General features: G+C 37.4%; 1 protein-coding gene across 1 annotated transcript in view; it reads right to left on the bottom strand.

Annotated features, from left to right (window-relative positions):
- mindy3 (MINDY lysine 48 deubiquitinase 3) overlaps nucleotides 1–17,264 on the bottom strand; it is a 36,510-nt gene that overhangs the window by 15,135 nt on the left and 4,111 nt on the right. Inside the window, exons 4-10 of the mRNA XM_079626304.1 lie at nucleotides 16,932–17,099; nucleotides 16,642–16,693; nucleotides 16,297–16,411; nucleotides 15,598–15,671; nucleotides 15,257–15,336; nucleotides 14,901–14,971; nucleotides 12,108–12,188 (exon numbers count right to left, since the gene is read on the bottom strand). Coding sequence (XP_079482430.1) covers nucleotides 12,108–12,188; nucleotides 14,901–14,971; nucleotides 15,257–15,336; nucleotides 15,598–15,671; nucleotides 16,297–16,411; nucleotides 16,642–16,693; nucleotides 16,932–17,099 — 641 coding nt within the window. The remainder of the gene's footprint in view (nucleotides 1–12,107; nucleotides 12,189–14,900; nucleotides 14,972–15,256; nucleotides 15,337–15,597; nucleotides 15,672–16,296; nucleotides 16,412–16,641; nucleotides 16,694–16,931; nucleotides 17,100–17,264) is intronic.

The raw sequence follows: 17,264 nt of genomic DNA, 5'->3' as shown, positions 1-17,264 counted from the left end.
GCAGTGGTGAAAGACTGAGAAACATGAATGAGTGCTTAATAAAAGTGAGAAGTTTCAATAGCTAGTGGATGCAGAGACATCTGCAATAAACTCTTAAAGGGATAGTTCACCCCAAAATAAAAATGATACTATAATTTACTCACCCTCAAACCATCCTATATGACTTTCTTCTTTCAGCCAAACACAATCTAAAAGAGTTATATCAATAAATATCCTGGCTCTTCCAATCTTTATAATGAAAGTGAATAGTAAGCGAAGTGATACATTTTTGGAAGGACGTTTAAATGTCCCCATTTATCACTTTATAAAATATAAATCACTTCCGGTAACGGCCATCCACGAGTCTAGTTCCAGTGGAAGAGTGACCTCTGACCTGACTTAGGCCATATGATGTAAGAGTAGTGTAAGCTTAGGTGAGAGAAGACGCCTCTAGCGGTTGAAACAACTATGGTTGGGCAGCCAACTTAAGTTCCTCCGTCATTTTGCTTTAAAAATTCTCGTTGTAGACTTCTAATTCGTGACCAGTGTTTTTTTGTTTTGCTCAATCATCTGCGTTCTCTCTCTCTCTCTATACATCTATATATACACATCTCATATTTTAATGTATATTCACACACACACACACACGCACGCACGCACACACGCACACAAACACACAGTATAGAATAGTAAAATGTAGTGTTTAATGGTGTCATGTAGGGTAGTAAAGAAAGAACATTGGGAATTGGGAATGCCTACCAAAGTCTTTGTCTTTGAGTCCAAGTCAAGTCGCAACTTAAGTGTGACTCAAGTCCAAATCGCAGACTGGAGTTTCCATCTTAAGTATTATGTATTTTTATATCATTGAAAGTAATGATAACTTGATGCCGATTCAGTAACTGCATAAAGACATAAGTCAGTAATTGTGGAGAATGTCAATGAAGCAAAATGTTTTGTTGGTTAGAAATCTCAACATGCTTGCAAATACCGTACTTATTGTGTGTGTGTGTGTGTGTGTGTGTGTGTGTGTGTGTGTGTGTGTGTGTGTGTGTGTGTGTGTGTGTGTGTGTGTGTATGTATGTGCAGTGTGTGCACTGACATCAAGTATATCTGTCATGACCCATTTTTTGCACATAAACCCTTCACCTCACCTTTCTCGCACACAAACACGCTCTGAGGCTCCATGCTAATAGCAAATGCGTGCATGTCTTGTCATAAAGTCTGACCCCTGGTGACAAAAACAACATGCTGTTCCACTGATGTTTACACTGTGGCTTCACAACAACGCAACCAGGCCTGTAATCAACCCTGCTGAGTCAGTGTTCCTCCATCTCTTGCATACACACACACTAATAGAGGGGAATTACAGAGCAGCAAGTTGAGCAAAAACTTCAGCTCGAGGAAGGATGGTTCTGCACGATGAGTGATCTGACCCAGACAGATATATGGAGCCACACAGAAGTGGGATGCTCGACACGGACCTGCTATTCTGGATGGTTTTGGGTTTCACGGACACAAATAAAATAAAGCCTCATGTATTGACTAAAAAAGTAACAAAAAAAGACTGAAATGCAGAATGCTAAAACAAAGTTAACATGGTCTAAAATTACACATAGTAAAGGAGCACTGTCAAGTCACATAGGTGTTTTCAGGCCAAATGTCTTGAGCGTTTCTGTCAGGGCATCAGTAAATATTCCTAATCGCGCTCTGTGCACTTAGATACGGTTATATTATATACGCCTGTTTATAAAAAAAGGCTCAGCGAGCATAATTATTCAACATATCTGTAAGGCAGAGTCTCGTATAAAGAATCCTGAGTCTGGCTTTCATTATTTTCCTGAGACCCAAATACATGCGCACACACACTCTGGAGACGGCAACAGTCAGAGGCCATAGATGGAGATCAGAAATTCTCTCACACAAGAGAGAGAAAAGCCAATAGATGTAGATGACTGAGCTTCAGAAATATCCATGAGACTGTATGTGTGTGCGTTCATGAGAGATTCATGTAATCACTTTAACAGCGTGTAATGTGCCGTGTTTACTTTTGCAAATGTGAAGAATAAAGTACTTCGCTTATACAAGCTGAAGACAAATAAAGTAAAAAAAAGACCTTACCCTCCTCAACTATAATAAAGTAATTTGATTAAATAAAAGTATCAAATCTCTGATAAAGTCATATGTGGATGAGTGATAAAAGAAAATGTCGTCAAAAGTGTGCTCAACTCTGTTTTTAGAAAGTTTGGAATAAAAACTGTCTGTTTAACCTTAAAAGGTGATGTGAGATTGTTCATTAGACTGAACATGAGTTTTTTTTTACACTCCTGTCATTCACACAAACCCCAGGCCAGTCTGATACATTCCAGCTCCAGCAAGATAAAAATCCCAAGGTTAAATTCAGATCAGATTCAAGCTGATTCCATCTGGCCCTCAAATCCATTTCTCAATTTAACTGTAGTAGGAATTAAAGGGACACATGTTGACACAATAAAGCAACTACCGATGGGATTTTTAAAAAGTGTTGCTCACCTCACACAGTGTCCTAATGGGACAAGACAATTGGTAGTTGTTGGTATAATGATTCTACTAAAATCAAAGAATCAAAAACATATAGCATATAACACTGCATACATTAAATATAGATGGATCTTTATAAAGTTACAAATGTTATTCAGTCAAGAGCAATGAGTTTCTTTGCATGATTATAATTAACATTAAAACACAGCAGCAGGTTTATTAGGCTGCTGTCCCTTTAAGACCGAATGCACGGATCCCCATTCGAATATACTGTCTACGTTCACTTGAGATATAACCAACTGTTTACTAGGATACTCGCCAAGAAGGGCGTTTTTACATGATTTTGTGTGAATTCGTCCATTCATGCGCAAGACGTGAAAGAGAATTAAATTCAGTATTTGTGCGCTGTCTGAGAAAGCAAACACTGAGATGTGATTTTCACAAACATCTCATGAAACTTCTTGACCGGCAAACGTCCTTTAATAATGTAGGGAACCACTCGTTATACATAAATCACAAAACCGTTCATGTTTAACTTACATATACGATTTAGTTTTAATCCAAATGACACGTGTGCTAAGTGAACGATCAGCAATGAAGACCATGCAACAGAAGTTAAAATAAGTAAAAATAAGTAAAAACAACCAAGTTCTTAACACCATCCCCCCCTCCCCCCTCCTTTTTAGCAAGGATGCATTACATTTATCAAAAGCGACAGTAAAGACTTTTACATTGTTACAAAAAATATTAGAATAATTTCTAAAGAATCATGTGACAGCAACCAACAGTTGACTAGCAACCAACAGTAGAGCAACTTAGTGACCTGATGCAATTTAAATCGGTGTGAATGCCCCTTTAGACAACACAATCCTAACTCTGAACTGACCATGTTTTGTAAAAGACCCCAAGTTGTCACTGAAACTTTCAAACCAAATAAGATTAGCCTTGAAGGAAAGATTGGCATCTCAGAGAGTCTGGGTCAGATGCAAAGGTTCATGCGTTTTAAGGTGAAAATCCATTCATGGAGGTCTTCTCAGCAGTCAAACTACGAACAACAAGCACTGTGTTTAACCAACATCAAAGCAGCGCCAACAATTACACTGTTACATTAGCCACATTACCACTTACTGCTACCAGACCATTGTAACTCAAACTACAGGTAGATATGCTCCTCTGAAGTTCTCCACTACATAGAAATGTCACCAGCATCAGACAGCAGCGGTTTAGACACCCGATATGTCAGAGCTGGCTGGGTCAGAGACTAGACTATCACATCCACTCTTTTACTCCCTCTGGCGTCTCCCTCTTTAAGCCAAGGTCTGTACGTTTCTACATTTAACACTATCTGCCCATCTCCTTGTCGTTCTCTCATTGTTTACATGTCTTTTGTTGGTGAAGTATTCCCTATACAGGCATCAGTGTTAGTGAGAGGCCACTAAAGAGGTCATTGTTGTGGGTTAAGAGGGATGTGAGGCCCTGCATGTATTACGAGCCCCTTGGGTACGAAATAGTGTGTGTGTAACTGTGTATGTTTTGCTATACAGCCATGTAGAGCATTGATAGAGATTAAAACCAAGGCAAGACCGATGATGGCATATGCATGATTGTAAAGACCTGTTCACAGCAAAGACGATAACCATAATGATAACTATAAAGTTTAAATAATCATTTAATCCTATGAGAACAGCACAGTCAATACCACAATTACAACAGAAATGACATTGTTGGAATAACTTCCAGAATGACAAATGATAAAAAAAAAATTGACAGCCAATAAGAATCCACACGACTTTAAAATGCTGCGCACCCTCAAAATACACAGAAAAATACCATCCGCTGGTGTAGATGCTCATTTAGTTATTGTAATATGTATTCTTGTCCTGAACAAGCCTTAAGAGGTTGTGTTTACTAATTCCCACAGAATTGCGTGTGCGTAAGTGCGGTACTACAAAGCTGAAGTATGTGTAATAGATCAGATCCCACTAAAGGAATGATTAATGATATGTCAGGCAGCACAATGCCTAAGAGAGACAACTGTCTGATGAAACTGGAAACACACGTAGTGTCTGATGAGACCGGATTCTATTAAGCTATATTATTTTCCTTCCTTCCTATTCTGTTCTTTTACATATGTTAGTGTATATCCCACAGTGCCATCCTTTCATGGAAGACATGTAAGAATGTGATGATTGAAGCCTTTCAGGCAGGTAGAAATCAGAGCCTGTGTTGGTTTCGGCTCACATTCACTGTTGTGCTGATGCTGTGAGAACACGGTGGTCCTGCGTGGCGGTACAAAAGATCGAGAGCTTGTTGCGGTAGCAGAGCAGGGCTTTACAGAAGCATGACCGCCACAGTGAGGTGAGCTCCTGTGGGACTCACAAAAATAAGGCGAGTGTTTGTGTTTGGGGGCATGGAGTCAGTAAATTAGCAGAGGATGACAGAGCACTGGGGTGCACCAGACGACTTTACCAGCATTGCAGATTTTTCATGACTGTGTCCTTATGGTTGCAAATAATTTTTTTTGTGCTGAATTTTGTTAAGTGTATTTTTTTTGTAAAGTTACAATTTTGCAACCCTAAATGTAACAATTTTGCAATGTTTTTCTAATTTATGCAATGCACATTGAGACAAAAAAAACTATAACTAATGGTTTACTAAAGGCATGTAAATGGTGAAAAAAAAAATTATGAATATGCATAATGTTTTAATAATCATAAATTATATTTATATCAAAAGTGCTGGTCAACGATTAATCGCATCCAACATAAAAGTTTGTGTTTACATAATATGCGTGTACGGTGTACAATTTTTTTTGTATATATATATATATATATATATATATATATATATATATATATATATATATATATACACACATACACACACATACATACATAATTTATAATACATTTAAATATCAATGTTTTATATTTAAATAACATATTTCTTAAATATATACATGCATGTGTGTGTATTTATATATACAAAACCATAATACACACACATCTATTATGTAAACACAAACTTTTATGTTGGATGTGATTAATCGTTGCCCAGCACTAATTAAAAATAAATAACTTTTGAATAAAAATTTAAAGAATTACAAATATTGTAAATCAACATTTTTCTGACTTTGCCCACCAGCTCTATTTTTTACCGAGCACACCTGAGTCTGCATTATGAGATTGCCTTCTCTGTGAAGAATAAATGAAATCTTCGTGTCAATCTTCGTAAGCATACACACGATGCTTCAAAATACTTTCTCCATAAGCAGCTCATATTTTGGAAAAGAGCCATGAACTTCCCCAGTTTTGTAGTGCCATTATTTACAAAGTCTTTTGCTCCAAGCAGGGGCCCAAATTGAAAACTGGACGAAAACAGCTTTGTGAGCTAAGGGCCAGTTGTGGTGGTTTGTGGGTATAAGAAGGGATCAGGCCCCTGAAGGGTGGACAGGAAGGAGAGGAGGACCAAGGGATCAGTAAAGAGATGAGGATGTTAACCTCATCAGAGCTGAGACAGAATGTGGTCTGATGAGTAGAATAAGGAAGGAAGGGACAAGAAGGTTAACATCCCATATTTAAGATACAAAGGGCCTCCAGAGAGACCAGAGCAGGATGGAAGGAAATAAGGGATGTGAATCTCATCACTTCAAATCAAAGAAGAGAGCTTGAAAGCAGCTTTAAGGGGAGAGTTAAAAGTGAAAGCGTTCAAAGAGGGACACCAACATCTTGGTGTCCAAAAAAGGCCACAGCATCAATACACCCATTAATCACTTTGTGAGCAAGAGAAGCATCAGATTTGGTATAAATAGGGGTACTATGGTTCAGCAGTCACAGATCGTGTTTCTCTGCATTACACGGTCATAGATACCAGTGTGCTGCGTTAAAAGCTGCTATTCCATTACTCTCTGTCTTCAGGGTGTGTGTGGCTGTCGGTCTACTGGGAATAGAGATCATTCCTTTAGTGTCGACTGCTGTGTCTGTGTGCGTCCGTGGCCCTCTCAGGACCTCTGTAAAAGGTCATTTGTGTAGTGTCTGCTGCTTTGTGTGCACGTAAATCAGATAAGAGTGGAACACAAACCCTATTAGAAGCTAAAAGCAGAGACATAGTGACAAACAAAGACGGTAACGGGAGTATGGATCCGATGGGAGACAGGCTTAAAACTTGTCATTAGAGACACCTAACTCATGTGCACACTGCACAGAGAGAGGGATTAAGCCACCTTCAATGACACATTAGGTCTAACAAATCTTAAAAAAATAAAATAAAAAAAACACTGACAAACTGCCACCAAATATTAGACCAGCACAACCAAAAAAACATCTCAAATTATTCACATGTAATGACCAGTCATCACTAGTTTCAGATAAAATACATGGATACATGATATATTGGTACTATATAATTTACGGCCTTTATTAAACCAAATTAGATATTTAATTGTATCCACTTTATTTTAATTATTTTAATTTATAGAGAGTTTAAATTCCCTCTTAAACTATTACAGTTTTATAATATTGGCCAATTTATAGTTATTTAGAATACTGATCATACTTATTTCAATTCATAGATAATCTGCCATTGGAGGAAATATTTTTATATAAACATAATATAAAGGAAATATAAAACCATATTTATATAAAAATTAGCAATTCAGACAGATGCTGAACAAATTATACAAATGTAATTCAAAATAAATTAAATATGATAATATTGGACAGCACAGATATGGTTATCCATTTAACAACCAAAAAAAGGGTGTTGCAGGACAATAAAGAAGTCAAAATAAACTGAAGTGTATCCGAGATCAAGCTAGCTAACTAGGCAATGCAAGCTAAACACAATTAGTCCAAAGGCTTCCTGTTAACAGCTGCTCTTTGGGTTGTCGTTTGAGAGCTTTTCCCCTCTCTGAGGGCCTGGCAGAGTGGATGACTCTTCTGGTGACTCCAGCGGGAAAACTAAACCAGATGGACACACAGAGAGCCTGAGCTCTAGGGGGAAAGAGATCGGCTTTCCTAGCGGAAATCGTGGCATTACTCACCTGAGGCTATGCTCCTGCTAACCATCCCCAGAGATAAGGTGGAATGAGAAAAGTGGGTGCCCTGTGAGAGCATAAGGGTTAAACTGATTGTGTATGTGTGCGTATCTGAACAGGGCTGCTGTTTGTACAAGAGAGCAGAGAGGAACAGGCCCTTAAATCAGTAAGATCTTCTAAAGCTCATGGGAAAGGAGCAGCTATGAGTGTGAGAATGTGTGAAATCTGCTGGAGGTTGAATGAAGAGAGGACTGGAACAATCCATGTAGCTCTTCACCAAGCTGCTTTATTCACACAATTATTTAATAAAGGGCCATCACAATAAGCTAGAGAGATTAAAAAAATAATAATAATATCCAATCAGTGATGAAGAAACTGATTTTTGAACTTTGATAGCAGAGTAGCTTTGAATCAGTTTCAAAGACACAATAAAATTCTATTAAAATCAGTTTTCTTTTCTGTTGAAGTATTTCCTAAATAAACAAATAGACATGAAATATTGATTTGAGCTGGAATGACTGTATTATGTGTGAAGAAAGAGACCACAGAGAGATATCAAACTGATGTTTACCAGGGACAAAGGGTCAATTATACAGTTTAGCATGTATCAAACAAAACTGATTAAGTATTCCAAAGAGCTCTTCAATATAATGATAAGCAGCAGTATTGCATTGAATCTTTTTTTTTTGCTAGCAAATGGAAGACAAAATACAGCACAGAGAATTCTGGCAACATTAATGGGCAACCTACATGAACCACATTTTTGAACCAACCAATCTGCTATTTGCTAAATCAGATAGAAGATGCTATGCAATAGAACAATATAGTTTATATGATGTATGCAACTACTAAACTAAAGAATATGCTACTAATTTTTTTTTTGTTATGTTAGTAACCCTGGTGTTTTAGTTACTTACCAAAATAGCATTTGACTCCAATGGGGCTAACAGATAGTCCAGTTTAGATTTGGTCTAAGAAACTCAAAGCAAGCAAGGAGTCTAGAGGAGCAGGAGCCAAGGATGGGAAAACTATCAGTGTGTAACTCAAGAGAGATGAGATGGAGACTTAACATAAATTTTACTTTTAAAGCTTTAAATGTAGAAAATCTCTACACAGCTACAGTATATAGTTACTATACTACCGGCCTACACAGGAAAAATGAAGGGTGAATCATGGGCAGAAGTATGAGATGGGCCTTTGTTAGTTCTGAGGATTTTGATCCTGCAGCTCTAATCAGAATGAGAGACATCAATCCTGAAAGACTCAAGTCAAATACATTACGCCATTGCATTGCTGGTCCAGGCCCATTATGCTTTTTCAGTAAATCAACTGGCCCTGTTCTGAGACGTGCATCTTTTCTCTACAGTAAATCGACAGGGTGACATTGGTACTGTGACATTGGTAATCTTGTAACTGTACAACTTTGATCAAAGTATTTTTTATGCAGAGCACTTCAAGGAATAAAAAAATAATAATAAAAAAAAAATCTATGAACTGATTGTGCTGGATCTATATATAAAAACGAAAGTTTAAAGTTAAAACATGTAATTTAAAAATAATGATAAGAGTACTCCATCACTGCCAGAAAAATCCCTGAACAGGAAGGAAACAAATCATGGACAAAAAGAGTCTCCAGTGCGCACCCTCTCTCGGCACACACACAAACGCCGGATGAGGATAATGTACTGACAGTAAATGGCCTTAAGTGTAAGACCATGATTAATGCTCGCTGCCAATCTCATTTGCCTCCAGGTGGAAACCCTTATAAAAAACAAGCATTTCCTCAGTTGAGTAAAGGGATAAAACATAGTAAACACTGTAATGCAGGGGGCTTTAAAAAGTCTTGCTCTCCTGTAATAGAGTAAAGCTGTAAGCCATATGAAAAGTACCAATTTACAATTTTTGAGGAGATTAGGCATGAAGAATTAAAAAGGTGATAATGCATTACGATAAAAAACACCAAGTAGCACTATTTCTATTGCTTAAACTTGCAGTCTGAGGGAAAATAAAAGATGATGCTGTGACAACTATATTGGATCTGACAGCAATGTCGCAACACAACACACAAGTGTGTTGTGTTGCACGGTTTTTATCATGCATCACTATTGCTTTGTCTGGTACATATCGTTTGATTTGTTTATAGTGTAGCGGCGCAGTCAAACTGTGAATAGTTGTGATACTTGCAATTTGCTGTTTTTCCTTTGCTTCGCCATTGATGGGGTTAATGCGGGGGATTTTCGGATAAGTAAGAAAGCAAGTAGAGAACGCTGCTTTTTATTGTTTTGATTCAAGCTGCTGGGTGGTATACCAGTTCATACCGAATACAAATGTTTATTTTTGTTATGATATGAATTTTTTATATACTACTGCAATACGCATGTCGCTTAAACAATGATGGGAATACGGCGTGGCGCGACACTGTTTGAGAGGGTCCCTTTTCACTGTTGCACTGTGGTGAGGGCACAGCTGTTAAGTGTTACTAAGCGTAACGGTGAAGTTGGATAGGTTAAACTATAATTGATAGCTGTCAAATTATATTAGTGTTTCCCATACATTGGTTAACAATATCAACACTGCATGCCACAAATATATTCCAAAAGGTTTTGACATCGTTGAATAAACATGAGAACTGCACGTTTCAAAGTCAAAACGTGGCGCGGGTATTGTTATACAAAAGTATCTTTGAAGCGAACTGACTCTTTATAAAAGTTTATGTTATTTTCATTTCATCTTTCCTGATAAAGCAGTGTTTATAAACGCTGCTTTGTTTACAACAGTTACCGGGGAAACCGCTATTTCTGCCTCCCTTAAAGCGCCTCCTGCTAGAACCTCTTTGTAAACAGCATCATTTTGTGGGGTATCTGCAAACCTGTATTAAAGGGGTCATATATTTGATATCATACTGTACATTATTGTTGCTCCTCTATGCACTGCCTTTCTGAAAAGCGTACATTTTTACAAAGCTCATCGTTATGAAAAGCGTGGCGTGCTCTGATTGGCCAGTGATCCAGTGCATTGTGATTGGCCCAAATACCTTAAGCGTGTGACGGAAATGTCACGCCCCTTACCATATTTGGAACATCAGCTCCCATGACAGGTGATAATTTCAATTCGAGCCCGAAGCTGATTGATCTACTTTGCTAGCGCGACTGGACCAGATCGGTATAGGTTTTAACAAAAATCACGGTTCACTTTGGTTAACTTCAAATTCAAGGACCTTTCAAGGACTTTCCAGGTCCAATACCCTCAAATTCAAGGACTTAAAGTGGGGACACATTTGTTGTGTCCAACAGCAAATGTTGAGGTACCATCGTAGTAGTTTCGTGCGCACATGAATGTCATGGCAACGTGCAACACAACGTACCTCCCACGGGAAACACTTATTGTAATGCGTAAATGCACGTAATTAACGTAAATCAAGCAAGCTAGTATGCATAGGCCACAAAGTGTTGGCGAAATAACACATTAGCGGACCAGAGGGAATAATATGGAATTTTTTCCAGAAAACTTCTTGAACAAAATAAATTCAAGCACATTTGATTTGTTTTTTTTTTCAGATTCACAAACTTTCAAGGACTCGTGGGAACCCTGAATAATACAGCGAAAATAAAAGTTATGCCTTCTTTCTTTGCGTATCCATTTAGGTGGCCTATCCATTTGCGTATCCATTAGAAAACCTAACTGCTTTCTCTGGGTCAGCATCAAAGCAAACGCAGATTTGAATGTACAGGTGAGATTTTTGTAAAAGGTTTAATGGACAGTCGTATCATTGTCATTTTGGAATGAGATCATCTAGGTGTTTGAATCAAGAATCAAGATAGCAATCTTTTAATGACTGTGTAGCTCTACGTCAAAGGCAGCGGAGCCTAAGGGCACATCCATGAAATTGCCACAGACCAGTGGTAATTTCAATGCATTTACCAGCTGGAGAAAAAAAAAAAAAAAAGTGCGGAAAGTTCATTTTGGCAAGCTGTTTCCAAAACCCGAAACGAACACTAAACAAACTTCGTTTTGCCTGATTTTGTTCGAAACAATGTCACACCATTTAGTTGAGGTATATCAGGGCCTTTACTTTACTTTACTAACGGCTAAAAAATACACAGAAAGAGGGACCCAGGCCATATCTAGGGGCAAACAATATTAGAGACTACCCATAACAGCCTAGCAACCACATAGCAGCAACACTCTGGAGGGCTGTGGGATCAGCAATTATACAGTTGCCACATCCATTATAAGGACAAGGTTTAACACGGAGTACTAAAATTACATGAACTGACATTCCCACTCAGACCCGACATACCTCACATTAGAAACCCCTTTCCTGACCATGTCACGTGGGCTGAGGCCAGGAGACAGACACACCCTTCTCTGCCTCTCATCATCCATCCCATACTCTCCTTATTTTCTCTTCCAGAAGACGTCTAGAGCACTAAATCTATTAGCAAGCACATTCTTGTGTTTTTGAGTCTTCACTCAATAACGAAATAAAAGAAAGCAAACTGCCAGACATTTTCAGATAAGATAAAGAAAAAGTAGAAGAGTGCTGGAAGGAAGAAAGGAGATTTTCTTAACTCACCTTAGTGAAAAATACTGAGAGATGAGTCTCGCTGCCAAGGATCCAAATAGGGAATTTTGGAGATTTGAGGAAAGAGCCAACCTTTAAAAGAAGAAAAAAGAAAAAGCGGTTAAGCGCCAGTCTCCATACCGATGCCATGACGGCCTGGCCAGCCACATTCCAGAACCATCACAAACAGGTTGATTCACTGCGATAAGATGATTGGTAACACTTAACATATTTATTAACAAATAAATAATTTGGCTTATTTTGGATTGGATAAAAATGTTTTGAAACCATTTTACACTATGCTATAATGTTCATTATAATTGTATCAATGTTGAGTGTAGTGTATTATATGAACACTGAAACATTAATGATCTACATCAGGGGTAGGGAACATCCGGCCTCTTGTATCTGGCCCCCCGAGACCATTTGAACAGGCTTGCACGGCCATAATATGAAAACAGTTTATATATTTTAAAAGATTAGAAACTGTTCTAGAACAACAACAAAACATATTAGTAACATAAAATAATATATATACTTAAAAAAAAAATAAACTCATATAATATTGTTACCTTTCAAAATTATTGAATGTTTTTTTTCTCTCTGATGTTTCATCACAAGCATGCACAGAATCAATTAATTTCATTCCACAATGTAAAGGTCAATGCAGTTTGCAAGTTATGCTTTATCAATGTTATGACGTATGCAATGAATTGCAAGGCTGCATTTATTTGAAAATAATACAGTAAATACGGCAACCTATTTTAATAAAATTTAAAATGTAATTTATTTCAGTGATGGCAAAGCTGAATTTTCAGCCTTTACTCCTGTGTCACATGATCCTTCAGAAATTATTCTAATATGCTGATTTAGGTCTCAAGAAACACTTCTTATAATTAACAATGTTGAAAAAAGTTATATAATATTTCTGTAAAAACCAAAGTGTAGTTTTTCAGGATTAGAAAAGAACAGAAGTTCAAAAGAAACCTTTTTGTAACATTATGGATTACTCTTTACTGCCATTTTTGATCAATTTAATGCATCTACCCTTGCTGAAAAAGTATTCATTCTTTAAAAAAAAAACATTATTGAACTAAGGGTTAGGGTACATGAAAGGCTCTTAATTTGAAAACACGATATACATACAAAAAACACATCCACCAACGAAAACCAAATCAGCAGTTAAAAAGAAAAACCTTCAGTTCAGAGTGTAACTCCCTACTCTGCATATAGCTCCATCTCCAGCTGTACATTCAAACACTGAAAGCCCTCACACTCATCTCCCATCACTCAACAGGTGAGTATCAGCAGCAGATTTGGTTGGGGGAGGCGATCCAGGGTTGTGCGGATTCAAAAGATCATGAATATTGTAAAGGGGGCTCAGATGGTTCTAAATATGAGGCGATACATTCCTGCGTTCTTCTAATCCAAACACAACTCACTGCACATATCCTGAAGCTCTGCTTAGCACAGTGCCATTCAAAATAAAGCAGCTTCTTAATTACTTTATCCACAGGTTATAACAATAGGGCCATTCCTACAGGATGTGTGTGTGCCAGGTGTTGTTGGCTGAAATTTCAGATGTTTAGAGGGCACCACATTAGCATTTAAAAAGATGTTAAGGCAACTTCATTTGTATACTCAAATGAGTATACATCAGTATACTTCATTTTCCACGTTTCACTCAGTCTCAAGCACAGTCGTGTCTACACAGTTTTGAAAGTATACTCAACCGTGGATGGACGATTGTTTACAATTGTTTTTTTTAATACTCTACCTACCAGACGGCAACACTGAGTCGTGTCAGTCATTCAAGAAGACATTCGCTCGGAAAGATAGAGGAAAAGTAGCATATCCACCATAGCATGCAAAGTTTCGAACCAAAACAAAAGATGGAGAATGATATGCTGATTTGTGTACGATTCTTTGAACGGCGTGTTGTATTGCAACGATCTGTACGCACTCTTCTTCAACTATTGCACAAGTCGGACGTCCGAAGTATACTTTGGCTTTAGGGAGACGGGAACCATTTAACTTCTGAAAAAAGAACTAGTACAACTGAATATTAGGCTATCTAAATAATGTAAGGTCTCAGTCCAAGGGGGCTGGAGGATGATGTAAAATTATTGAATTAAGTTATTTACAAAAATGATTTATAATTGTAAAAAAAAAAAAAAAAAAAAGATTTCCTTTTCCTGCTCAATAACTATTGTTTATATTGAAGAACACACAGAATTAAATACTTGAATGTTCTAGTTAATTAATTTAATATCTCAATATTCCATGTTTCTGTTAATAAAAAAACTGACAAGTTTGAGAACCGCTGTCAGCTAGATGGCGTTAGTTGTATAGCAATGCAGGCTAGGTATGGCAATGATACTGTCTTAAAATACTTAAAAAAAAAAAAAAAAAAAACTTCTAAATATAAAATAATATATATATATATTATATCTTGTTAATAACAACCTAAAAACTAGAAAAGACAACAGGTTTTCACTTTTCCAATGCAGAACTCCAGTTATTGTTTTGTGTGCGAGAACAAACCCACAGAAATAGTTTCTTCCCCAACATAAAAATTCTTCATGCACCAAAACGGTGTAAAATATAGAGCGAAGAATGTCACAGTCAGTATTTCAGTAGGCTATTATGTTGCAATTACGCTTCACAAAATACCTGTGAGATATAAAGCTGGAAAATAGCAAACCCACAAACAAACTGTGAGTTTTGGCATGTGGACAAACACCATCTATAGCACATGAATTATACTGTAAGCGCCTGTAAGGGTGTGCATGAGTAGATACCCACCTTGCAATAGCGCAGTGACTCCATTAGTGTGAGGAAGCCAACAGAGGCCTGCTGATGGATGCCATGAAGCTCTAGAGAACACATAAAAATAAAAGATTAATCAAATTCCTCTGTCAACTGTACAAAAATAAACAGTCTAACATAAAACACTAAAACCTAACGACCTTAGCAATTCTGTAACTGTTATTCTATCAGCAGGCATATGTTAAATGTGCTAAACCTTGAGCAAAACATTTGATAATGCTGCCACCAAGTGGGCTGCAACAGCAGAACAACTGATTGCCTACTGTGAATGGAGTTATTTAAAACAAACAGCATGTCAACAGATTATTATTCAGCAAAAATATGAAGCATACTCATTCCAGAACATTCTCTATCACCGTCCCACACGTTAGACACGGCATGACCTGTGACCAGCAGGTTGATTAGACTTTGGCTAAAAGTATAGAAAGAAAGACCATGAAACAGTCAGCATTCACTAGAATAAATATACAATAACTATACTTAAATACATTAAGATTAAGACTTTTAGAGTTAAAATGTGCTTATATATAGGGCTACAGACCAGCATTATCCTATGGCAACAATTAGGCAAGTATATGACTTTAATTGCAAGGTTACAATGCAATAAAAACAGCAGCCTAACAGCCTAAGCAATGACAATATAAAAAACTTGATCTCTCAGCATGCATTTTACCTGCCGTGGCCATACACAGGGTCAATCAGAGGTTCAGAGGTGTCTTCTATCTCATTCTTTATGTTCTCAATCCCCTTCAAAAAAGTTAGAAGTTACAGCATAAGTACAAATACACAGACACATAATGGTTGAACATAGCTAGCTAGCGAATAACATACAGTTAGCTGGGCAAAATTTCTCATGTACTCTACAAAAGTTTGGAGTCAGCAAGATTTATTTTATTCAGAAAGGATGCATTAAATTGATCTAACGAGACAGTAAAGACATTAGTAATGTTACAAAACGTTCTATTCATCAAAATGTTTCACAAAAATATAAAACAGCACAACGGTTTTCAACATTGATATGATAAATGTTTCTTGAGCAACAAATAAGCATATTAGAATGATTTCTGAAGAATCATGTGACTGAAGACTGGAGTAATGATGCTGAAAATCAGCTGTCACAAATAATAATTTACATTTTGAAATATATTAAGATAAAAACAGCTATTTTAAATTGTAAAAATATTTCACAATATTTCGATTAAACAAATGCAGCCTTGATGAGCATATGAGACTTCTTTCAAAAATATTTAAAAAATACAGGCCCCAATGTTAGTGTAGATGAGAAAGATTTACCATGCAAACTCATTCTCCTGTGTTTCAATGGAACAAACAAATTCAGACCTTTTAGGGCTGGGGAAATGTAAAGTTATACCTTTGTAAGTATGACAGAGTACAGGAAAAGCAGAACTCCAAATTTGTTCTTCCAGGAGTCATACAGTGACAACACAGCCTCTCTCAGCTCCGCAACAGTCCTGAGAGTCCTCTTCCTGAGGAAGGAGTAACCACAATGTGACTATCAATTAGGGGAAGATCCTTACTGTAGGTACAATGTCATGAGTTACTGACCAATTTAGACTGAAGCTTTATTTTAAGCTGAGCCCGATTTCTTTTAATCAGTAATCTGCCAGTGATTTGTATATGTGTAGTACAAGGAAAAGAAAGACATGAGAAAAGAAAAACAAAAGTGACGCTGCATGAAAAGAGTTTGTGCACTTACTGGATGACGCTGTGAAACCTCTCAAAGCAAAGCTCCTCAGCAGCCAAAGCAGCTAAACACACACCATGCAAAAACACAAATGCATTTAACAAGACAACAATCCAAAGAAATTATTTGTAAGATCACTGTACACTGTTAATGAGAATAGACAACTCATCAAGTTTAGACCAGCATGCTGTGTATAATAAACCAAACATTAGGGATCAGTGTTAGGTATTATTCAAACACTGGCATATAGTCTTGTTCAGTATCTGTACAACATCCAGAAACACGGTTACAAATTCTCTTACTTGGTGTGTCAGTAGTTTGGCTGGACTCGGGCCTGTCACTGATGTCACTGCTGTCTGTGGTTTTATCACGAGGCCAGGTGGCCAGGTGAAATGCCTGTGTCTTATTGAGGGAGGCTGACTCCAGAATCTCACTGAGGGTGGAGCACAGGACCGTCCGCTGCTCTTCCTCTGTAGGGGTACATCAAGCCATGCATCTGATTTCTAAGCTGCAATAAAGATAATGCACTGACTAACACCAGACACGAGCAGCGCAACACAATGTTACAAAAGCACATAGAACCTATTATCATCAGTGATGCTGTCTACACAGGATCCAGCACAACGCAACATAAA

The sequence above is a fragment of the Phoxinus phoxinus genome (assembly GCF_949152265.1).
Source record: "Phoxinus phoxinus genome assembly, chromosome: 10".
NCBI lineage: Eukaryota > Metazoa > Chordata > Actinopteri > Cypriniformes > Leuciscidae > Phoxinus > Phoxinus phoxinus.
Note: the sequence above shows the minus strand (reverse complement) of the source record. Positions and strands in the feature narration are given on the sequence as shown.